Raw genomic sequence first — 24,690 nt, forward strand, 5'->3', positions numbered from 1 at the left:
TCCACATCCAAAAATTGGATGCATAATGTATTAACTGTAAAGGTAAATTCCAGGTCACATTCACTGGCATTCAATTGTTCCACAAAATTGGAAAATTAAAAGACTCTTCTTTACACACAAAAATTATATCATCTATGTAGTGTTTACACCAAACCACCTTCTCAGCAAACAAAAAATCAGTTGGATACACATACCTATTTTCAAAAAATGCTATAAAAACAATGGAATAACTTGGGGCAAATGAGGCCCCCATCACTGTGGCTTCCTTCTGAAGATAATACTGCTTACCAAACTTGAAATAATTGTGTGCAAGATAAAACTCTAACAGCTCAACCAAGTAAGCTGTACGTAGACCCTCACCTAACATTTTCTCAACTGCCGCTAACCCTAATCTTCTCTTGATGCTCATATACAAAGCCCTAACAGCCGTGGTAGCCCAATAAAGATCATCTGACCATTGTATCTTCCTCACTTCCTGACATAATTAAGCAGTACTCAACGTGGGAGGGAACCGTTTGTAAAAAGCCCTTTAATCGTAAATCCAAAAAGCTACCCACATTTGTAAATATGACCCACCCCTGCCACAACAGGTCTTCCTGGGGGTTTCCCTCTGTTTACCTCCCACCTAACAAAAACATACCAGTTCAGCTGCTGCTTTGAATTATGCACATATGTACTGAGAATGTGCCTGCTCTCTTGAAGACAAGTAATGCGAGTCCTAATTACACAAAATGATTGCACTAGAAACATCTTTCAGTGAACCCTGAATTTGCTCTTTTCTCCCTGTTATGTCATGCACAGAGATTTATTTAAGTTAGGGAAATGTGTGTTGGGCGGTGTCCTCACACATGGAGGTGTGCAGTGGGAACTTACCCTCTGCAAAAAGCTTTGTTTCTGGTTTGCTTAAAGCGTTTTTCGATACAACTGATTTGAGTTACTGGGAAATGCAGTGAATTAACTGCATTTTGACAGTCAACATGAATCACATATGCTGCATCTCTTAATACTCTTGCCCAAATGTTAAAACCGAAAAAGAAAAGCAAAAGATTCTTATGAGTTAACATAACCACAAGATTCAGTAGTGAAATCTGAACAAAACAAATGGATCCATTTTAAATTACCTGACGGTAGTATGTCCAATTCAGTACCTCAGTGACCAAAATCCCATGGAAAAGTTTATTACTCTGAGATGTTGAAAGGGTAAATACTATTTATCAGGTGTGTTTGGAGGGTTGTGTCCTTCTGCACCCCTGAAGTGGTGGCTCTATCCAAATGCCCCCAATTTCTAAATATATTGTCTCCAAGTTTGTACCATCTCAAAGGAAGTGACACACAATTTTGCCCTTTTATCCAAGGTGGTGCAACTTTGGAGGTAGCATATTTAGAGAATGGGGTTATTGGGGCTCAGAGATACAGGTGGCACAATGCCCTGTAAAAACACCAATAAACAATATGCACACTTTCATTATTCCATGCTAATACAATAGTCCACAGAATAAGACTTTTGTTGTTTCAACACTTTTAATATGTTTCAATGGCAAGTAACAGCTGTATGCATGAAAACAGCCTGCAGTAACATCAAATAAACAAAAAAAAAAAAGAAAAAAAAGAGGAATAAAAATCAGCATCATTTAGTACCCATTAGGTGAAGCAATGTTTGAAATACTGGCTTTCAAGGCTTTGTTTTAGTCTCTTAACCCACCGGATGCACAGTAGCAAGTGCTGCCCAAACCCCGCCCAACACCCAGCAGCAGGGTGACATTACAGTGCAGTCATGAATAAATATTTTCCTGTGCTTCTCATCCGCATAAATATTTATTCGGATAAGCAAACAAATATGGTGGACTTGTTAATTCACTGAACAGACACAGGGAAAATAAACTATCATAAATAGCATTTTGTAAATAAACTCAAATGAAAAGCTCATTTCAGAGTACTCACTATCCCCTTGTGATATGCAAGTTTATAATGCATACTTGTTAATTCACTAAACACATACAAGACAACTTAAATATTTTAAGTAGGGATTAAAAAGAAACTGAAAAGGAAACCTCAAATCAGACTACTTGCTTCCCCAGTTTCCAAACAAAACAATAAAAAAAAGTAATACAGAGGAATTATACTTACGGCGTACAGCTGTTACTGCCATTGAGACATATTAAAATGTTGAAACAACAAAACAATGTAAAAAAAAGCACATTGCACTTTGGAACTACAAATGGGTTGGTATATAATAGGAGCATTTCCAATAATCACATTTCAGGCTTACTACCAGGACAGTCATGGAAAAACGAGTCAATTGCGGAAGAAACAGATTACAATTTTGAGCTGGAAATGGGAAATATAAATGAATAACAGTGATTTAATCAACAGAGGTTTCAGTCTTGTTACTTAAGTGATGCGGCAAGTCATTATCCAAAAACCATGTTTGATGATGCAACCCTGAAACCTTTTTTCTGTGTAACTAACTTTAGCTGTTCTCCACCCTCACTCAAGCATTATGATTTTGCAAAACTCATCTCACATCTTTCCCAGCTTGACAAAGAAATGGTTAAGACAGCTTGCAAGAAATGCATAAGCACACCCTTTCCTAATACTACCCGCCATTCAGGTGTGCTGTCTGACACAATGATCACCTCCTCACTTTTGCATCCAGATTCCTACCACAATGATAAAATATGAAGATTTAAACTATCACAACTTTAAAGGACAACAATGCGATTCCATTATTAAATGCTCAACTTCTTTGTCCTTTTTCTCCCTATTAACTGTCCCTGTTTTGATTAAACAAGAATCTACCGTTTCCCTCAACTAGAACAGTACCTTACTGTACAGTGGTGGTTTCACCTTCAAAAAACTTTTATCTAGCCCTAGACAAGCTTTCTACAGTCTGCAAATCACTGATGTCATCAAGGGCAATGAATACAGGTAGTTTTTGGGCCAATTCCCTCCCCAAACTGACATCACCACAACCGTCCTAAAAAACCCACCCATGCTGATGTCACAACTCCCTGGACCTTCTCTACCCATACAGAAAGTAAAGGCTAGAATAAGGAAAGAGCACAGGAGTCAAGTCTCCTGCTGTGAGCTGTCAATCACAGCAGGTAACAGCTCAAATTACCCTCAGCACTTTGACAGCAAGGGAAGTTAGGTGTGAAGGGGGATGGGAGAGGAGTCAAAGTAGTACAAGTCAGGCTTCACAAAAGACTGTGATTTAGCCATTCTAAAAAGAAGCAGCAGTAAAAAGCACTCAAAGTCTGTTCTGTGGCATTTGCACTGTTTGTGTTTTAAGCAGTCACTGAATGGCATGAAATGTTACTTAAAAATGACTAAAATATAGCAGTATATGCATGTAACATCAATGCAGTGACAGGAGCTTTAGGAAGAAAGAGGCCTGTGTAATGTATTTTTTTTGCAGACAAGCTCTGCATTGTGGGATACCTAGAGGCAGACTAAACAATCAGAATTACTTCAAGATGCCAGATGCCATGTGGTCAGACTCAAATTATGTATACAAATATTTAAATATCTATAAATAGTCCCAGAGTGATGTAAAATGTAGAAAACACCAAACCATGATGAAATGAATGTTTTGTTTTTTGAGTCTGTGGGTGTGGTTCTCCTTTAATAAATGTGATACAACTGCCATCAACCACACATTAATATGGATGACACTGCATCCTATTTCAGAACTGCTTTTGTCATTAAACTTCATATCATCCCTAATTAAGGAATTTGGAAAAAATGAAAACATTAAAATTGAGATGACCAAGTCAGTGTTAATGTATTTTTTACTAGTCAACACAGTTTTAGAACATAACATAAAATTACCGCTCTGTCTGACTTCATTAAATACACTTAAGAAGAGCTATAGAAAATCTGATGTCAATGGCTCACCGGACACAAACACATTTAACACGGTGTTAAGCGCACATGTTCTCCAGAACTCAGCACTTGGGCTAGTAATCTTCATTCTCTATGTATACAATAAGACATAATGCAGGGTCTGCTAAACTTCTCCAGGCCAGCATAAACTAGAAAAGAAAGTGAACAACTAAACAGTAAGACTTGTTGCAGGCCATTAAAAAGCAATTCATGTCAATGTCTCACCCTTTAAGTATCAGGCTTTGACTCACTCAGAAATGTACTGTACCAGAATAAAACTTTATATGAAATTACTAAATGGAGAGTCTCCCAGTCGCAGAAACACTCACATCTTACATGTGATAATCAGCAACCACTGTATGCATGATATCACAGGCAAATCTTCATGGCATGCCAATCATGTGTCATTTGCATACTTTGTCAGACATTAGGCTTGTCAATCGCACTGGCCACGCCCAATCCTGTGCAAAACTGCCAGTGGGTTAAGAGACTAAAACAAAGCCGCTTTCAAGACCTTGTCCATCATACAAACTGACTGCTCTGACACACAAATGACTAATGTCTGAGTAAAATGAAGTTGTGTAACTTTATGCCCAACACTCCATCTATGTACAGCAAGCACTCAGTGATGCACTCTTTTCAGGACGTCAACCCTTCACTATACTAATGAGTTTATCTGCAGGCTATGCAAGGTTTGTGCTTTTGTTTTCAAATAAAATGCACAGAGAAAAATATAAAAATAAAGTCCATTTAAAAAAGTAATACTAAGTCAAACATTATCAATAATTTCTTAATCAGTTTAGACTGGAAAAGAAATACAAGATTTGCATACCGTTTCTGTCTCTGGAACTTTGTAAGGCTGAAGGCCAAAGTCAAAATTTTTTACTTTTACTCCAAAAACTTCTTTACTAAAAATTTCATAGATACCTAAAATAAAATAAATGAACAGTGTTAATGGATGCTAAGTAAATTAACAAATAAACAGTACTGAAGTCTGAGTGGTAGGTCCTGTTACATACATTAAAAATAGCCAAAGCAAAAACATCTACTATCAGTTAATCACATACAATGACAACTCCTGCTGCTATGTAATGAATTCCAGGTTTTGTAGACCGCAGGAATACAAAGCTTAAACACAGGCATGTGAAATTTCTCAAATAAATGTATGTGCATAGCAGAGCAGTTGGGCTACTGCTCAGTGTTGTGATAAGCAGTCCCTGTAAAGAACAAAGAGGCATGGTCTAGTTCCATCCCACCAATGACTCATCAGAACACAGTACCTAGGTCTCAGAAGGAAAGACTAGGAACTCAATGAATTACAAAAAACAGTGAGATGAGAAGAGATTGCTATTAAGATGCCAATGCAATGTACTCCTGGTTCATACTGTTTACAGACACAGTATTAAGTATCTTCAAAATGGCTGGAAGCAGATTAGCCTACATCTATATACAGTATTACAGCAAGCTACAGTGTTTTCTTGATACAAGAGTGACAAATTTTGATCCTGCTGAAAATAGGAAGAGGAGTTCCTAGGACATGAACAACCACCCTCACAATAAAGTACTTACACTTTCCATTAAAAACTGCTATTCGTGGTTTGTACTTTTGTAGCTTCTGTAGAAGGATTCTTCCTCCTTCACGAAACTCTTTGCTGACAAAAAAACAAAAACACACACAAATGTTATATACCCAATAGAACATATGAAAAAAGATTTTTTTTAATGCAAGACTTTAGAATGGTAACTCCTATTGTTGAACTAGTAAGAAATGCAGCCTTGAGTTGCAGCCAGTACCGGTAGACCCCAAAGAAAAGTAATTCAGAAGAAAAACATCAAATTAGTATTATCCTGAAATTTACACGGACACTAGCTTGCATATCATACATAACCCTCTGAACAATGCAACCTCCTGCTATCACCAACGCCCCACTAATCACATATCAGACATCTGCACTCATGCCCACAAGGATTTTCTAATGATTTAAAAAGAGTTGCCTTCTGCGGACATCTCAATGATTAAAGAAACGGTTGTCATTCAGACAGCATGCCTAATCATTCCCCCTCTACCATAATCACATGATCGGCATTATTGTTTTCTGCTTAACCATATTTATAACCTGAAATTGTGAACAGAAGGCTTACGAAAATAATCTTCATGGTTCTGTGATTTGGAGGTCAGCAAGCTGCTGTTTTAAACTAAGGCAAACTGTTTTATTCTAACTTGCTACTTATATGTATGAACTAGGCAGTCTATATACAAACCATTACAAGCCAACCCAATAAACTATATTTTAAAGTTCCCTCCAACCTTAAGAAGGGCAACGCAAGATACATATTGGAGAATCTGAGACTGCCCATCCAATTACCTATGTTTACTTTGAAGGTGGAAAGGATGCTATGTGCTTAACGTGTCATATGTATCTGTTGATGAAGGTTTAATTCCTTTTAACTGGGCATTTGAGGAACCATTAATTCTGCAAAATAATAGGTCAAGGATGGTCTTTTTTTCTTGGTTCAAAAGGCTAGACACAGATCTCCACTGAGGAGTGTATAAGAGAACGAGTACAGGGACAGGCTGACAATCTGTCCAGCTAACTAAGGGTCTTTATGCCACTGATCTTTTTAATTGGGAATCTCTGTGGTCTCTCAAGTTGTGCAATATGATTAGACATGCACATACAAAAGGGCATTACAATCTATGATGTGTCTGATAAGAGATAAGTAAAGGGGAATTAAAACTTTTTTGGATCTAGATGAGATGTCTTTGGAACACAGTTGGGGCAGATTAAAGGATTTCTTACCCATTATGGCATGTGATGGTTAAAACGTAAAACTATAAACAAGAGTGCCTAGATCCCTTACAGTGGCCTGTAACTGGAAGGGTATGTCATCTATATGGTATGATGCGGAAATTGCTTGTTTACTAAAATTAACTGCTAGACTTATTCCTGCGTAGAGAATGACATTGTTACCCCAACACGAACTGTTAACATAGTTTAACCAAGGATGGAGCAACTGAGTCAGAGAAGTAACGAGTAACACTAATTTACATTCATCCACAAACAGTATTGGCAGACGGACTGAGAAATAAATGCCAGATAGGAGGCAGCCCAACACTTATACAATGTGGTGCACCACTGGTAATTCTTCTGCTTTCGGGTGTAGTGCCTGTGACCAAACACACGGATTCAGTCGTACAGTTAGTCGTCCTCTGCACAGCATAAGGATTTATAATCAGATTTACAAGCAAGTCTGTTAATAATGCCTGCATGGGGAATACTGCCAAAAGACTTGGCTAGGTCCAGGTATGATCTAATGCATAACCACTATCTACTGATGTGATGCATAATCACTATCCACAGCTACAATCACTTTTTCTAAGAAATTAATTAAGTTAAATGGGCAGGATTTACCTTTCACAAATTGCATTTCAAAAAAAAATGGAACTCCAATGGAACTCAGGAAGTCTGCACTGTAATTTCCAATGGGCAGAGCCTAAGCCTTTTCTTAGAATCAAATTATGTCCTCACATTTCAAAGAAATGTTCATATTTCTGGAACCATAGGGATTATGAAAGAAGTATAAATGGAAACTCTTCAGCAGAAACAAGAAGTTATGTACTCACCATAACGTTCGATGTATGTAGTCCATCTCACCTCACATTCTTACCTGTGGGTTCGGAGCTGAATATCGGCTCCGACTCGGCCAAACTTTTCTAGCTCGAAGTCTTCTATTGGCTGGGCTAAGCAGGTATCCCATGGTGCACTGCTCCATATCCCCAGATCTAGTTTGCTGCGAATACTCATTCATACCCCATGCATACACAACATCCAGGTAAAAAAGAATAAGCTAAAGGTGAAGGGAACTCTGTCAATAGAAACCTAACCTCCAGATCCTCCAGGAAGGGGGAAGGTGGGAGGGTAAGTAAGAATGTGAGGCGAGATGGACTACATACATCGAACGTTATGGTGAGTACATAACTTCTTGATATGTTATGTAGTCCAATCTCGCCCATATTCTTACCCGTGGGACAGCGTCCCTAGCACCCACATCCTGGGTGGCTCATAGGAAAATACTCCTGAGTACTGTGGAACCAAAGGACGACCTGCCCCTAGATACCACATCCAATTTGTAATGAGAAACGAATGTGTAAGGAGAAGCCCAAGTAGCTGCAGCACGTATATCATCCATCGACAATCTGGCTTGATAGGCTGTAGATGTAGAAACAGCCCAAGTAAAATCAGCCTTGACCGGAAACGGCAGGTCTTTTCCTCCTGCGGAGTAGGCGAAAGAGATGCAACTAGATATCCATCTGGATAGGGTGATTTTGGAGACAGGGGACCCAATTTTGTTTTCCGAAAAGGAGACAAATAGTTGATCAGAATTTCGGATATCTTCTGTTCGGTGCAGATAGAAATGTAACTGTCTGTGTACATCCAACTGATGAAATTTAAATTCTGCCGTGTTTGAAAAATGAGGAAAGAATACAGGTAACTCAATAGCTTGATTAAGATTAGATACGGAAGCCACTTTAGGAAGGAAAGAAGGGTTTGGTCTAAGAGAAACCCTGTCCTTATGGAAGATCAAGTATGGAGGTTTGATAGAAAGGGCTTGAATTTCTGAAACTTGCCTGGCTGAAGAGATTGCTATTAAAAAGGCTGTTTTCCAGGTCAAGAATTTCAAATCACAGGTAGCTTCAGGCTCGAAAGGTGGTGAAGTAAGGGCTTGTAGAACAAATTTGAGATCCCAGGACATGATAGGTTCGGAGACCGGAGGACTGCGTAATAGAGTACCATTCAGGAAAGCCTTACAGAGTCTGTGAGCCATGAGAATAGGCTCATTAGCAACATGAAAATTAGAGATCGCTGTCAATTGAACTTTTATGTTAGCTGACGTGGAACCCTGATGGAAAAGCATAGACAAAATCTAGAAGACTGAAGCAATCGGGGCTGTGTAAGGAGCAATTCCTTGGGTATGCGCCCAAATAGAAAACCTCTTCCATTTGCTAGAATAAATCTTCCTAGTAGAGGGCTTATGAGAGGAAGATAAAATGTGAACTACTTCCGGTGAAAAATGATGAAGCCTAACTAACGATGGAAGTGGAGTAGCCAGGCTGTCAACCGGAGGGTCATCAGAGAGGGGTGGAACTGTCCCGACATGTGTGTCAGTAAATCTGGTTGAGGGTCCAGAATCCAAGGAGTGTCCACAATGTATGGTTGGAGAAAGGGGAGCCAGACTTGACAAGGCCAGTGTGGAGCAATCAGAATCATTCTGCTTCCCAAGGATTACGCTTTCTGAATCACTTTTGACAGCAAGGGAAACAGAGGGAAAGCATAAAGCAGTCCGGAGGGCCAATCGTGAACTAGAGCGTCCCTGGGTGACTCCCCCTGTGGGCGGATCAGCGTGAAGTAGCTGCTGCATTTGGCATTGAGGGGGCTGGCAAAAAGGTCGCAGCAAGGCTGACCCCATCCTGCTGAAGATTCGTTCTGCAACTAGACAATTCAGTGACCACTCGTAAGGCATCAGAATAGCTCTGCTTAGCCTGTCTGCTATCACGATGGACTTCCCCGGAATGTGCGTTGCCACCACAAACCGTTGGGAAGATACTGCCCACTGCCACACTTGCATGGCCTCTCTGCACAGGGGGTAAGATCTGGTTCCCCCTTGCTTGTTTAGATACCACACTACTGATATGTTGTCCGAGTGTATTGCAATCGTCCCTAGAGGCAGAAAGCTCTGAAGTGCCTGCAACGCAAGTAGCACCGCTCTCAACTCTAGGACGTTGATATGCAGATGTATTTCGTGATCTTGCCATGTGCCTTGGACTGTCCTGCCAAGATATGCCCCCCACCCCATCTGGGAGGCGTCCGTGGTCACTGTGGCAACCGGGATGGGTGGAACGAAGGGTTTTCCCCTGTCCAAATTGTTGGTACAAAGCCACCAACTGAGATCCTGTTTGCATCTGTCCGTGAGCAAAATGGGGTGAGAAAGTGGAAATTTTTGGAGAGACCATTGAACAAAGAGGAGCCATTGAAGAAGTCTCATGTGCAATCTCGCTAGAGGGACCAACATAACTGTTGCTGCCATGGTCCCCAGGAGTTAAAGAACCCATCTTGCCTTTGCTTTCCTCAGGGGCATCAGGGTGTGTATCTGTTGCTGTAAGACTCTGATCCTTTCCTGCGGTAAAAATGCTCGCATTTGAACGGTGTCTAATTCTGCGCCTATAAAGGTGACACGCTGTGAGGGCAACAAGGCAGATTTTTCCCAATTTAGTGTTATGCCCAACTGTTGACATAGAGTGATGGTAGCGTCCCTGGTTTGGACTAGTAGATGCCTGGTAGGGGCGGTAAGGAGCCAGTCGTCCAGATACGGAAACATACGGAAACACTTGGAATCCCTGACGTCTCAAGTGAGCAGTCACCACCGCCATACACTTGGTGAACATCCTGGGGGCTGTGGTGAGACCAAAGGGCAGGGCTCGAAACTGGAAATGACTAGCTCCCAGCCAGAAGTGTAGGTGGCTCCTGGATGCCCTGTCCATTTTGACATGGTAGTAAGCATCCTTGAGGTCGATGGAGCACATCCATACCTCCTCTCTCAACAATAGGAGAATCGATTGTAGTGTGACCATACGGAACTTGGACTTCTGTACATAGTTGTTCAGTTGGCTGAGATCTAATATGGGTCTCAGGTCCCCTGTTCTTTTCGGCACCAAAAAGAATCTTGAGTAAGTCCCTAATCCGACTTGGTCTGAGGGGACACGCTGGACGGCTCCTTTTCCTAGCAGCTTTGAAACCTCTGAGGCTGCTTGATCCCTTTGACTGGGTGGGACGTCCAGGATTTTTCTGACTGAAGGGGGGTCTGATGTAAACAGAATGACATAACCCCTGGAAATTATTCGTAATACCCATCGGTCCTGTGTGATGCTTTTCCAGGCTTCCGGATATAACGAAATTCGACCACCGACTGGCTCCGGATAAGCACAGCCGGGCACTCCCTCAGGAACGAGAGTAGGGAGAGCTGCGAAAGGAATTGTGGTCTCCCGAATTGTGGGGGTCCCCTCTGCCTCTAGGGCGGTGACTCCCTGAATAACCTCCCCCTCCTCTGCATCTGGAGGGGGACTCGCCTTGTGCAGCAGGAAAAAACCTCTGTGATTTTTTTGAACCACATCTTCCCAGCCCTCTGGGCCTTGGGGTAAGGCCTAGAGGGAAGGGAAAAACGGACCCCTACGGCAGACAGGGTCTTTCCCTCTTGTTCGCACCTGGTGAGGGTGTCTTTCACTTTGGTTCCGAACAAAGAAGAACCATCAAAGGGGGCGTCAGTGAAAGAAGACTTGAAGGCCTCTGCGAAGTGACAAAGGCGCAAGGTGAGAGACTCATCCTGGGAGTCTATGTGCTTCCTCTTGCACAGTTTCTTTCTAGGGGGCTCCTCAGGCACGAACTCTGAAGGGCCCTCAGAATCCTAGGGACCACTCATGGGGGTATCCCTAGGCCTTGGTGCTCCGCTGTCTACAGATAGGAGGTGATCAGAGGCTCTCACCGGAGTGGTGGGGGACAGAATGACTGACCCGCATGATGTAGCTGACGATCTGGCCAGCGCAGTCCGCATGGCCTCAAAGGCAGGCCCTCCCCTGAGTCCGAGGACCGGCCAGCCTCCAAGACCAAGACAGGAGTCGGGGTCCCTCGAGCCGAGGCACCGAGTGGAAGACTCGGAACCGAAATATGTCCCGAGATGTCCCCCTCGGGCCCGACTGAAGAATCTCGAGTCCCGAACCCCGTGGACGGAGCCGACGTCGGCACCGATAGGCCTGGGGGGGCCATCGGAACCGACCTAGGAACATCACATGGCGCGGAACACTCTGGCTCCGAAGACAGAGATGCACTTGGAGGAGGAATGATAGAAGAAGGGGTCAGGACGGGCTCTGGAGCCGAAAACAATTTTGCCAAAACCGGTGACTGGAGGAGCCTCTGCACCACCCTATCAACATCAGAAAGGGTCCTGGAGGATTTGGAGGACAGGGAGGGAGATCGAGATCTCCTCTCATGTGAAACTGGTCTAAGACTGGGTGATCGGCTCCGAAGAGGTTCCAATATAATTGGAGCAGATGCTGGTTCCATCAACACCGACACTTCCTGCGGCCCCGAGGACAGTGGAGCCGAGGAGGTCGAAGCAAGTTTTGTGACTTTCTCCAGTGGCTCCGAGGAAACTGAAGGAGCCGGAGATCTCTTTTTTGATTTTGAGGACTTAGATTTTGCACTGGGAGAAGAATCCATGGCCTCTTCAAAAGAGGGTTTCAAGAGTCCCTTTAAAATCAGCTTATTCTTTCTTTCTTGGAGCACTCTGGGACTAAAAGCATGGCAGAAGCTGCAGGACTCCTGCAGATGGATGGCTCCCAGGCAATAAACACAAATTGAGTGCCCATCGGTGATGGACATCTTGTAACTGCACTTAGTGCACTTTTTAAAAACCCAAAGGTTTATGCTCTTTGGAATCCTTGGACATTTTCCAGCTAGCAATCACAAAAAAACCAACACAGCACTAGTCACTGTCTGGCAAGAAAGGACCCAGACACACAACACCACAAAAGCAGGAACAAGTTAGTAAACTGCACAGCACACACACAACCCTCAGAAGGAACACGCACTGAAACAAAAAAGGCCAAAAACCTCTAACTAAGACGGTTTTCTGACCACAAATAACAAGGGGAAACCGACACTAAAACCTCTAAATTAAACGGCTTTAGCGCGAACAACTCAGGACAAGAGGACTAGGTCCTCTAACTGAAACGGGCCTAGCCCGAAGAACAGTTAGTGGGATACCACAAACCACAAACACACTACCTAAACCAAAAACAACACTAAATAGACTCTAGCTATGAAAATAGCTTTTTGTTTGTAAGAAATTTTCTCAAATAACAAGAAAAAAAGGTACTTAGCCACAGCCAAGAGCGAGACCACGTCTGAGCTACACAAGTGGCAAATGAGATATGGGGATATGGAGCAGTGCACCATGGGATACCTGCTTAGCCCAGCCAATAGAAGACTTCAAGCTAGAAAAGTTTGGCCGAGCTGGAGCCGATATTCGGCTCCGAACCCACGGGTAAGAATGTGGGTGAGATTGGACTACGTAACATCTATTGTTTTATAGTAGCAGTATTCTTTAGATTCCAGGTCTTAAATCAAATTTTACAAGTCACAGTAAACACATTAACTATTACATTTGTAATATTTTGTAAACAAGTTACAATATATCAGCAACCACTCAAGTTACACACACAGTATCAGCAATATATTATTCATCTAGCTGAAAATTTTCATACGAGGCTAAAGAGTTCTGTCTGTGAGTTACTTGGTTGTTGAGATACTTAGAAAAATTTGAAAATTACATCTATATAAATTAATATCATAAAAACAACAGTTAATATACATTTCCCTGCACAACACAGAAGTCAAATATTAATGCAGTTGTGTTTACCATTGTGTAAGCTTTAAGATGAACCCCCGGATTCTGTATGCCTTGCACGGTGTGCAGGATTAGTGCAGGGAATATGTCTGCCGTGCGATCCAGGAACAGCCTGCAGGGGTGTGCACGAGCGCTCCTGCACTAGTCCTGCACGGACTAAGCCCCTGTATGCAAATCACCCTATTTGCAGGAGTAATCCATGCAAATGAGGTGAATTTGCGATCCAGGAAGCTTGCAAATGGCCGTGCAGGACTAGTGCAATCTGCAGAAATGTACTCGGTTAGTAACCGAGTACATTTCTGCAAAACCAAAACGGAGCTTTGACAGCTCCAAATAAAGGCTGCATATCAGTCAGGAAGTATGCCAATGGCCAAGTATAAGGCCACCGGCATTGCCAACAGCCTAAAAAATAAAAAAATCAACTTTTATTTTTTTTAAGCCGATCTCGGCTGTTTAAGCGTAGGGCAGTGGCGTGCGAACGGGATTGGGAGGAAAATAATAAAATAAACCCAAAATAAACATTCTAACTAAAATCACTATTCTGTCATGCAAGTCAATGGCAGGCAGAAGACAACATGGCCAGTGAGTAGTGGTTGCTAAGGGGGAGGCTCAGTGTGAGACATTTAACTATGCATTAGCATGCAGTCCTATGCAAATGAGGGGAATGATAGTGAATCCCAATTTTCTCCAGCATGCTAGTCAGGTCCCAACAGTGTAAGAGTAGGAATAGCTTGGTGCAAGCCCAGGAATTAGCTGACATCATGGGGGTGTGTGTCGGGCATACTGTAAGCGGATTGGAGACCTGTTGCTCAGGTTTGCACCTAGCTAAGCAAGGGGTGTGTCTTACTCTGGGTAGCGCCCTTTACATTGCCTAAGCAGGTGTGTACGCCACGCACCGGGATTTAAAGGTGTAAAAAAAAAGTTAAACCAGGAAATAGCAGCTCTGTGCACATTTGAGCACTGTGTATGCGCGGCGCACCCCTGGGCTTAAACAGGAAGGCAATGGGAAGGGAAAACAGCAGAAGGAAGGTAATCTAGGAGAACTAGCATAGCTGGCAGGTGAAATGTATCAGAATCAGCCAATTACACAGGCAGCAGACCAGCCCAGCCCAGAACACTACTATAAACTATGCAAACACCTTCCCCTCTGGTTTTTCCCACACTCTACACCACTGGTGTAAATAAGTGGGGAATGTTTAATACCCAAAACAACAAAATGATAGGGGCTGCAATAGCTATCATACAACAACTTGTGGAAGAGGCTGAGGGTGGTGAGGATGCGAATGCTGTTGACCAACCCACAGTGAGGAGACGGAGATCAGTGTACAGACCCAGGGTAACCTACCAGGGGCTACATGAGCTGGCGATAGTGGAGCACTATAGGGTGGACAGGGACCTCCTACAGCAAATTGTTGAGCTGTGCTGGCCACGCCTGACACACAGAACTAACAGAGGGGAACCCATCCCAGTGGATACCAAGGTATGTGTAGGGCTAAGAATACTAGCTACAGGTACCTTCCAAAGGTCAACTGGGGATATCATGGGGATCTCACAGGCATCAGCATCCATGGTACTCCACCAGTTCCTGGATGCCATGTCAGCACATGTCGGTGAGCATGTATATTACCCCAACACCCGTGAGGCGTTGGCCAGCAATATGCAACTGTTCCACCAAATAGCAGAATACCCTGAAGTAGTAGGTGCTATAGACTGCATGCACATATGCATCAAAGCACCACTCGGTGAGCAGGGTAGGGTCTACATCAACCGCAAGGGCTTCCCCTCCATCAACTGCCAGGTCGTGTGCGATGCAAGGCCTTCCCCTCCATCAACTGCCAGGTTGTGTGCGATGCCAGGGCATAATAATGAATGTGTGTGCTGGCTGCCCTGGAAACTATCACGATTCCCACATCTGGCATCTGACGCAGCTGTACCAGAGATCTGCCAATGGGGACATCCCTCACGGTCACCTAGTGGGGGATGCTGGATATGCACTGGAGCCGTGGCTGATGACACCCATCAGAAATGCACACACACCCGAACAAGAACTCCATAATAAGGCACACGCACACCAGAAGTATAGTAGAGCATATGTTTGGGATGCTCAAGTCACGGTTCCAGTGCCTGGACATCTCAAGGGGGAGCCTTGCAGTACTCACCAGCTACATGTACCCAAATTGTCATTGCATGTGCCATTCTACACAATATGATCCTGCAGAAACAGCTGCAGCAGGAACAGCACGGGGCAGGGCCATACAGCCCCCATTGCCAAGGCCATCACAGGCACATTACACTACCTGTGCTCAACCATGTGTAGGGAGTGTACTATGTGCATCTGACACAGGCAGCCCTGCAGCACCACCCTGAATACTGGGACACCCACAAGGTAAGTGACTCACACATGCCAGTCAGGGAGGTTCACATACCCAACAACAGTCACAGCCAGCAGGACACGTGTAGACAAACACAAATAAAGGCTGTGCTATGGCCTCTGAATGATGCCTATGTGTAACCCCCCCAGGCCTACAGAGACAGACTACAGCAGGTCAGGCAGTGGGACGCTGGTTCTAAAGGGTAGGAAGTCAGAAACCAATATGTAGGTAAATCAAAGCTAAGATCTGTAGTACACTGGTATGCTTCTAGTCAGCATAATAGGTAAGAATACAGAATGAAATGGAGTACCTGAAATACCAGTACAGTCATAGCAAATGTGTACAAGTGTCAAGTGTGCCCCCCCATCCTACGTAGAAATGTAGTAACAAGTCAATGCCAAATGACTGACGGATACTCTGCAGAAAGAGTATGCTACCTGTAGGTGTACAACACAAAGGTCTGCACTGCAATACAAACTACCTGGACTTGATCCACACATTCGCTACAGACAGGAATACTGGGCATGCTCACATACTTAGAGCAATGAAGGCAATGTCAATCAACAACATACTGAAAGATCATACTTGGCATGCTCACACACAAACACATGAAGCCATGTCTGTAAACACCAGTGGACCACACATATCTGGCAGTCGCAGATGTTAGTGCAGACACTCCTCAGTATGCACCACTCATGCTTTGCACACACAGTGGATAGGAATATGGACATGTATCTAAGGACAACACACTATAATAAGCCAAAGGAAGACCCACACAGATGTGTGGAAGAGGGTGACTGACAAGGAGCCATCCAGGCCTGTTCCACCCAGCACACAGCCAAAGGGCCACAACCACGAGGTTCAGATGTCACACACTGTAGATAGTACCCACCGGTATCTGTCAGCATTACAAACTATGTGGTGCAAGTGCTAGCTGTGCAACATGACTGTACAAGGAAGTAGTCATCTAGCAGCTATATATACACATACCTGTGAAATATGACAGTGTGTGTGCCTGCATGTGGTGGGTCAACCTCTAGATGAATGGGTTATGGCCCATGCGCACACACTGCCCTCCCCATAGCCCTACTATGACAAGCCTGCTGAGGTCATCCACTGTGAAATACACCTTTGGGGGAGTTGTAGCCCAGTAATACACCTTTGGGGGAGTTGTAGCCCAGTAATCTCCATGGCGCGTCCCATAACTGCGTACTGCTGTAGTGTGATAAACTAGTTAGGTAGAAGTTCTAATCCCAGACATGGCAACTGTGTGTGTGCGTGTGTGTCTGCCTGTCTCTGTCTGTGTAGAGAGCAATGCTTTTTAGGGAAGTCACACTCCCTACAATCAAATGCTCTACTTTGGTAAGGCTGCTGATGGCATCCACCTAGAAATACATCTCTGGGAAGGTTGTAGCCCAGTAATCTCCGTAGCACATCCCATAACTGCACACTGCTGTAGTGTGATAAGTTAGGTAGGAGTTCTAATCCCAGACTTGGCAAGTGTGTGTGTGTGTGTCCGTCCATGCGTGTGTCTGTCTGCCCCTGTCTGTGTAGAGAGCAATTCCTTTTAGGCTACTCACACTCCCTACAATTCAAATGCCCTACTTTGTCAAGGCTGCTGATGTCATCCACCTAGAAATACACCTCTGGGAAGTTTGTGGCTCAGTAATCTCCGTAGCCAGTGCCATAACTGTGTACTGCTGTAGTGTGATATAGAACCCTGTTAGGGGTTCTATTCCCACACATGGCAGTTGTGGATGTTTTGTGTGTGTTACTACGTCTGATAAGGGAACAATGCATTTTAGGCTAGTCACACTCAGTACAATTCAAATGCCCTACTTTGGCAATCCTGCTGATGTCATTCACTGTGAAATACACCTTTGGAGAAGGAGTACTCCAGTCATCTCCGTGGCATGACCTATGATGGCATAGTGCTGTAGTGTAACATACTAGTTAGGTAGGAGTTCTAATCCCAGAAATGACAAGTGTGTGTGTGTGTGTGTGTGTGTGTGTGTGTGGTGTGTGTGTCTGTCATTCGTATCCTGTGTGGCGGTGGTTGTGAGTGTGTAACAACTGGACTCAATGTGGAGCGGGTTTTGCAAAGTTCTTATATGGTGGCCCAAGTATATATATCACAATGTCCACCATACAGGGATGACAGATGTGAAATAGCCGAGAGGCTGGGGTGCAAATCCATACCCCTTAATGTGACATCAATGCCAGCCGAACAATGTTAGCAACCCTTGCATAACTCAGGGAACACACTCAACCCATGTCCCATACACACACACACACACACACACACACACACACACACACACACACACACAAACACTTGCCTAGGCAACAGCAGCTATGTTGGTAGTACCCTGCATATTGCCCACTGACAGTAACCATGGTGTGATTGCAGTGGGCTAGAGAGGGCATGGCACCCTGTCCATCAGTCCAATAGGCATGTACATGCCGACAGTGCACCTCCCCCATGTTCCCCTCCGGACACCTGCAACACCTGTGGTGCCATCAAATGTGACCCACAAAGGACATAACATGCCTGAAACACAAGCCCTGTATGGACAGATGCCACTGACACCAGGGAATACTGGTATCATGCTATCAATGTAAGTGCAGGGCCAACCTGCTGTCCATTAACAGTTCCCGCCACATGAGGCCAGGACTGGCACATCTGATGATAAAGATCTGTATACTCATCATGGGCCAGACACCCCAGGTACAGTTCATGTCACTGTACATGCATGTGGGAGGTGTGCACATCCCAGACACTGTCCACATCATGGACTAAGGAACACATACATGCAAGCAATGCACAGCATTGGCCACACGCAATAGTCATCCAGGTGACTGGATGGTGAATACAATACCCACCTGTGTGGGCAACTCCAGACACTACACCCCTGAGCCAGAATGCAGACCATTGTCATGTGGCCTGATGTCAAGGTATACCCATCACCTACCCTTGTATAACCATCTGGCAACGTCAACCACAGCACACCCGTGAAGCAGTGCACACATACATGTCAGTACTGGCACCCGTGTCTGTGTGTGTGGTGTATGATGTGTATGACCACATTCTTTACTACAACCCCACTGGCATACTGAAACATGCTGTCTGATGCGAGACAACTCCACATACCCTTTTGCACATATAACCTCCGTATGATCCCTGTGGTGCATGTGATACCTGCACAGTGTTGGGGGAATCCCACTAGTGATGAGTTGTATTCCTGGCCCTGCCAAGTGTGGCAATGTGTGTGCACCCTGTGAGAGTGTGGCTGCATTAATGCTGACAACTGTTCATGTGGGCAGGCACGTGTACTACAGGCACCACACAACTACCATATCCCTAATGCAGGTGTCACTCACCATCACATATACATTCTGAGGGCTCCCCAACATGTAACCTATGTGGCACATCCAATAACTGCATGGACATGTGATAGCACTACATAGTCGTCAGGAGTTTGATACCCTGCACTGGTAGGTGTGTGACACAAACATGCTCAAGTTTTACTTTCCAACCCTCCCAGGCTTTTCTGTGCCTCTGTCTGCCTCTCTTACTCCCTCTCTGGTGGATGTGGAGACTTACACCTGCTTTGCTTAGGCAGCAGCATGTGTATTTTAAGTGATGCTCGGGATCAGCTGATGGCCTCTGCACGAATTGCAGCCCTCCTCTAGCTGACTGCATGTGGAACAGCTGTGGTAACATTCCCATAGCCTATTGCATGGAAACACACACCAATATCTAGGAACATCATGTTGGTATTGGGCCTTTCATTCACTGCGAGCAGGAACTCGATCTGTTGTTTGGCAAACAGCATCTCGGATGGATTGCGGTTTACCTCTAACAACATACACTGTGGAAACAGGCCAACACACAGGAGGGGGATGTGCCTGACCTGACTACAGACTGTAAAGTGCTGCTATACAGCATTTGGAGTAATGTTGGTTTAACAGGGTGTGTGTGGATATGGCTGTCCTACATGTTTTCATACCTGCCATGTCAGTGCTATGTTTATGAGGGAAAGTACAGTTGTGTACCTACCATAAATGTAGATGTTTGAGTGTATTCACTGTTGCAGTCATTACAATTGGGTTATCCTGCTGGCAGGCTACCTGCAGTCGGCCCGGGTTCCAAAATCTAGGTCCGGCGTTGGTTGCTGTCGGCACCTCCCTGACGTCAGTGCGCCAGGGGTATAAAAGATGCAACCAACACCATTTTCTTCAGTTTTTCTTGCCCCAGATGTCAGGTGCCCCTAAAATGGTAGGCTCACTAATGCCAAAAAGCATGCATACCCAAAAAACAACTTTTCCTTGATCTACAAGCAAATACACTACATAGGTTGTAAAGAATAGAGAAGTACAGATAAGTCCCAGCCAGGAAAAGGGGGATGGAGGGAGGGTAACCTGGACTGCAACAGTGAATACACTCAAACATCTACATTTATGGTAGGTACACAACTGTACTATGTTCATCGTGTTTCACTGTTGCAGTCATTACAATTGGGTTGAATCCCAAAGCTATGGTTGGGAGGCTGGAGCTAAATAGGATTAGGAGAGGCTATCAGGCCCTGCAGAACTGCAGTGGCAAAGCCTGCCCTGGATTTAGAATAGAGAGGTAAGTGGTAGTGCTTTGTAAAAGTATGCATCGAATTCGAAGTTGCAGCCTCTAAGATGTCTTTGGTTGGTACTCCTCTGAGGAAGGCTGCTGAAGTGGCTGCTGCTCTGGTGGAATGTGGCCTAATGCCCTTAGGCACTGATTTGCCATGCTGTGAATAGCAGAAACGAATGCAGTGGCCTATCCACTTGGAAATAGTCTGCTTTGAGATAGGCTTTCCTTGTGATCCTGCAGCATATGCTACTAGAAACTGTTCAGTCTTTCTGAAAGCTTTGGTTCTGTCCAAGTAGAAGCGTAGCTGTCTGTGAATGTCCAAAGAATGCAGAAGTCTCTCACCTTTATTCTGTGGGTTCGGGTAGAAGGTAGGCAAGTGAATTGTTTGGGCCACAGTGGTCACTACCTTAGGCATAAATGTAGGGTTTGTCCTCAGAGAAACCCTGTCAGGATGGAAAATGATGAAAGGTTCCACAGCCATGAGTGCCTGTAACTCTGAGACTCGTCTAGCGGAGGTTATTGCTAGGAGCAGAGCTATTTTCCATCCAGGATAAGAATTTTATATCAGCTGCAGAGGCTGGCTCAAAGGGAGGCAATGTAAGTTTTTCCAAGACATAGTTTAGGTCCCATGCAGGTATTGGTGCTCTCCTTGGGGGTCTTGTGTTTTTGGCCCCTCTGAGGTACTGCCTTAGTAATGGATGAGAAAAAAATCGGTGGTTCTGTATTGTAGTGAGCTGAAATGGCAGAGGCATGAATTTTAAGGGATGAAAAGGAAAGGCCTTTATCCAGCATCTCAGTTAAATATTGTAAAATCTGAGGAATATTTGGAACATTCGTGTCAATACCTTGTGCCTGGTTCCAAGCACAGAATCTCTTCCATTTTTCTGCATATGATTTTCTGGTGCTAGGCCTCCTGGCCTCCAAAATAACATCCATAACTGCTTTAGAAAGAAGTGTGTCTTGAATGGCTACATTATTCGCCATGCTGCCAGGTTTAGGGTCCTGAGTTGGCTGTGCAGTAACTGACTGTCTTGTTGAGTCAGTAAGTGAGAAATTTGAGGTAGTGTCCAAGCTGGGCACTGGGACAAGCTCTTTAGGATTGGGTACCAGTGCTGGTGGGGCCAGTCTGGGGCAATCAGAATAATTTTTAGCTTCTCTTGTCTGACCTTGGGGAGGAGAGGCAGAGGAAGAAAAGCATATACGGTTAGGTTTTTCCAGCTGAAAGATAGAGCATCCACTTTCCATGCTTGCTTGTGATGAGTCCTTGTGCAGAATCTTTGTAGTTGGCAATTGTGAGGGGAGGCAAATAGGTCTATGTCCGGGCACCCCCAGTTCCTTGTTATCATGCTGAAGACTTGTGGATCCAATTTCCACTCGTGGGGATCCATTAGGTTTCTGCTTAGTTCGTCTGCCAGAGTATTTATCCTTCCTGGCAGGAATTGTGCTTGCAGATGTACTTGGTAAGTCAATGCTGTGTCCCACAAGTTCATGGCTAGTCTGAAGAGGGGGTAGGAATGTGTGCCCCCTTGCTTGTTTATGTACCAAATGACTGTGGTATTGTCCGTCTTTATCAGTACTTGTCCTGGATGAAGTAGATCCTTGAAGGCTGTCAGGGCATTTTGAACTGCTAGCATCTCTTTGATTGATATGTAGATGCATTTGACTTGCGGACCATGTGCCCTGAATACATCTTCCTGCCATATGTGCCCCCCAGGCATAATCTGATGCATCTGTTGTCAATGTCTGCCTGGCTGTGGATAAGGGGAATGGCTGTCCCGTGTTGTGGTGACAGGCTTTTGTCCACCATCGAAACTCCTGTTGCATGCAGGGAATGAGGGTAATTACTGTTTCCAGGCTGTGGCAATGTTGAGTCCAAACACTTTTTAGATACCACTAAAGTTTCCTCATATGCAGTCTTGCATATGGAATTAGCAGAATGCAGGACACCATGAAGCCCAAAGCCTGCAGAATTTTTCTTGCAGATAACTGGGTTTTTGTTGCCAACATTTTGAAATAAGTAGTCAGTTGTCTGTGTTTGTCTGGCATGAGATAAGCCAGGAATATTATCTCTTGAGAGGGTACGAGTTTTGATTTCTTTTCGTTTGCTGTGTATCCTAGGCATGCTAGTAATGTTTTTACAAATGCCAGATGCTGTAGTAGAGTGTCCTTGTTCTCTGCTTGAATAAGGCAGTCGTCCAAGTAAAGACATATTTGAATTCCTCTTTGTCTGCAAAAAGCAATTACTGGTGCCAGGCACTTTGTGAAGACCCTGGGTGCAGTAGATAAGCCTAAGAGCAGTGCAGAGAATTGGTAATGCATTGAGCCAGCTATAAATCTGAGGTATCTTCTGCATGATTGTCTGATTGGGACATGCAGGTATGCCTCTTTTAGGTCTAAAGTCACAAGCCAAGCCTTCTTGCCCAGCGTGGGCAGAAGCTGCTGCAGAGTTAACATTCTGAATTTTGGAATGTCCAGGAATGTGTTCAGGAGACAGGTCCAGTGTTGGTCTCCAGGTTTTGTCCTTTCTGGGCACCAAGAATAGCCTTGAGTAAAACCATTGTCCCTGCTCTTGCTGTGTTACTTGCTGAATGGCCCTCATGTCCATGAGGGATGAAACTTGTTTTTGTGCCTCTACCCACTGATTGCGTGGCAGGGTCTGGCATACCGTTTGGCCTTGGCAGGGTATGAAAATGGAACCTGTAGCCCTGGGATACGATATTTAAGACCCATTTGTCTTGAGTGATCATGTGCCAATTTTGAGCAAAAAGTGCTAGTTTTCCCCCCAAGGGAGCTGCCAGAAAATAAGTGCTTGGTGCTGGCAGGGGAAAGTCATTGAGACTGTTTCCTGTACGGCTGTGATTTTTCTTCTCTACTTTTGGAGGTTGAAGCACCCCATTGTTTAGGCCTGTATGAGCCTTGGGGCTGTGATCTGCCTCTGGGGCGTCTGTATCTACCTCTTTGTGGTCTGTCTGACACTGGAAAGGACCAATTCTTTGCAGGCCAGTTCCTGCTAAATCTGGGAGGCTGTACCTGTAAAAAAAATCCTTGACTGTTTGCAAAGATTTAGCTTTGTCCTCCATTTTCTTCAAAACCTCTTCTGCTTTAACACCAAATAAGGTATCATGTTGTAATGGAGCATCTAATAATTAGAAGTTATGTACTCACCATAACGTTCCATCTGAGTAGGTGGATTCATTTGTCTGCAACCTGTGGGTTATGGATCCGATATCGGATCCGAACCGGCATGGTTTTAGCAGCTATGGATCCGAGCTCCTAGCTCCTCCCCTCACCCATAATGCCCTGCTCTCCCTACATGACCTCAGATCAAGTTTGCCCTGAAACAAAATACCCTGAAAAGGGTAACCAATAATATGCAGGAAACTGACAAGGCCAGGGGGATAGGAGGGCGGGATGGTTGCAGACAAATTAATCCACCTACTCAGATGGAACGTTATGGTGAGTACATAATTTCTAAATCTGAAGTAGGAGATTCATTTGTCTGCAACCTGTGGGACAGAGTCCCCAGCTACCTGAATCTTGGGCGGCCGTCATGGAAGGATATTCCGGAGCACCGCGGAGCCAAAGGATGCTCTACCTCTAGATGTGATATCCAGCTTGTAATGAGAAATAAAGGTATGGTATGAAGCCCAAGTGGCTGCTGAACAAATGTCATCCAGAGGAATCCTAGCCTTAAAGGCCGCTGAGGTAGAAACTGACCGAGTTGAATGGGCACGGACTCCCTCCGGTGCGGGCCTCCCAGAGGCTTGATAAGCCAGAAGAATACACTGTGAAATCCAGCGAGACAAGGATACTTTGGAAATTGGTTTGCCTAGATTGAATTTGGCAAAGGAAATGAACAACTGGTCGGATTGCCTATGACCAGCTGTCCTGTTAAGATAAAAACGAAGCTGCCTGTGAACATCCAAGGAATGCAGCTTGTATTCACCCTTGTTTTGATATTTAGGAAAGAAAACAGGGAGGTTAATGGACTGATTAATATTTGTTTCTGAGGCCACCTTAGGAAGAAAGGAGGGATTGGTCCTGAGGTATACGCGGTCCGGATGGAAGACCAAGTAAGGAGGCTTTGAAGATAAGGCTTGAAGTTCCGAAACTCTTTTGGCCGAAGTAATGGCCACTAAGAAAGCAGTCTTAAGGGATAAGAATTTAAGATCTACTGTGGCTGCAGGTTCGAAAGGGGGAGCGGTCAAGGTCTGAAGAACCAAGGACAGATCCCAAGGAGGAATCGCTTGCTTAACAGGGGGCCTAAGGAGAAAGGTGCCTTTAAGGAAGACTTTACACAATTTGGCAGACATAAGAGGTCCAGAGTCATGACCAACATGATAG

The 24,690-nt window shown here is 44.5% G+C and overlaps 1 protein-coding gene across 4 annotated transcripts in view; it reads right to left on the reverse strand.

Moving 5' to 3' along the window:
- The window catches only part of TDG (thymine DNA glycosylase), a 393,522-nt gene that overhangs the window by 182,409 nt on the left and 186,423 nt on the right, over nucleotides 1-24,690 (reverse strand). For all 4 annotated transcript variants that reach the window (XM_044087839.1, XM_044087841.1, XM_044087838.1 and 1 more), the window contains exons 7-8: nucleotides 5,455-5,537; nucleotides 4,718-4,812 (exon numbers count right to left, since the gene is read on the reverse strand). In XM_044087839.1, coding sequence (XP_043943774.1) covers nucleotides 4,718-4,812; nucleotides 5,455-5,537 — 178 coding nt within the window. The remainder of the gene's footprint in view (nucleotides 1-4,717; nucleotides 4,813-5,454; nucleotides 5,538-24,690) is intronic.

Source organism: Protopterus annectens, chromosome 11.part0, assembly GCF_019279795.1.
Source record: "Protopterus annectens isolate FY-2018-M chromosome 11.part0, PAN1.0, whole genome shotgun sequence".
NCBI classification, from domain to species: Eukaryota; Metazoa; Chordata; order Ceratodontiformes; family Protopteridae; genus Protopterus; species Protopterus annectens.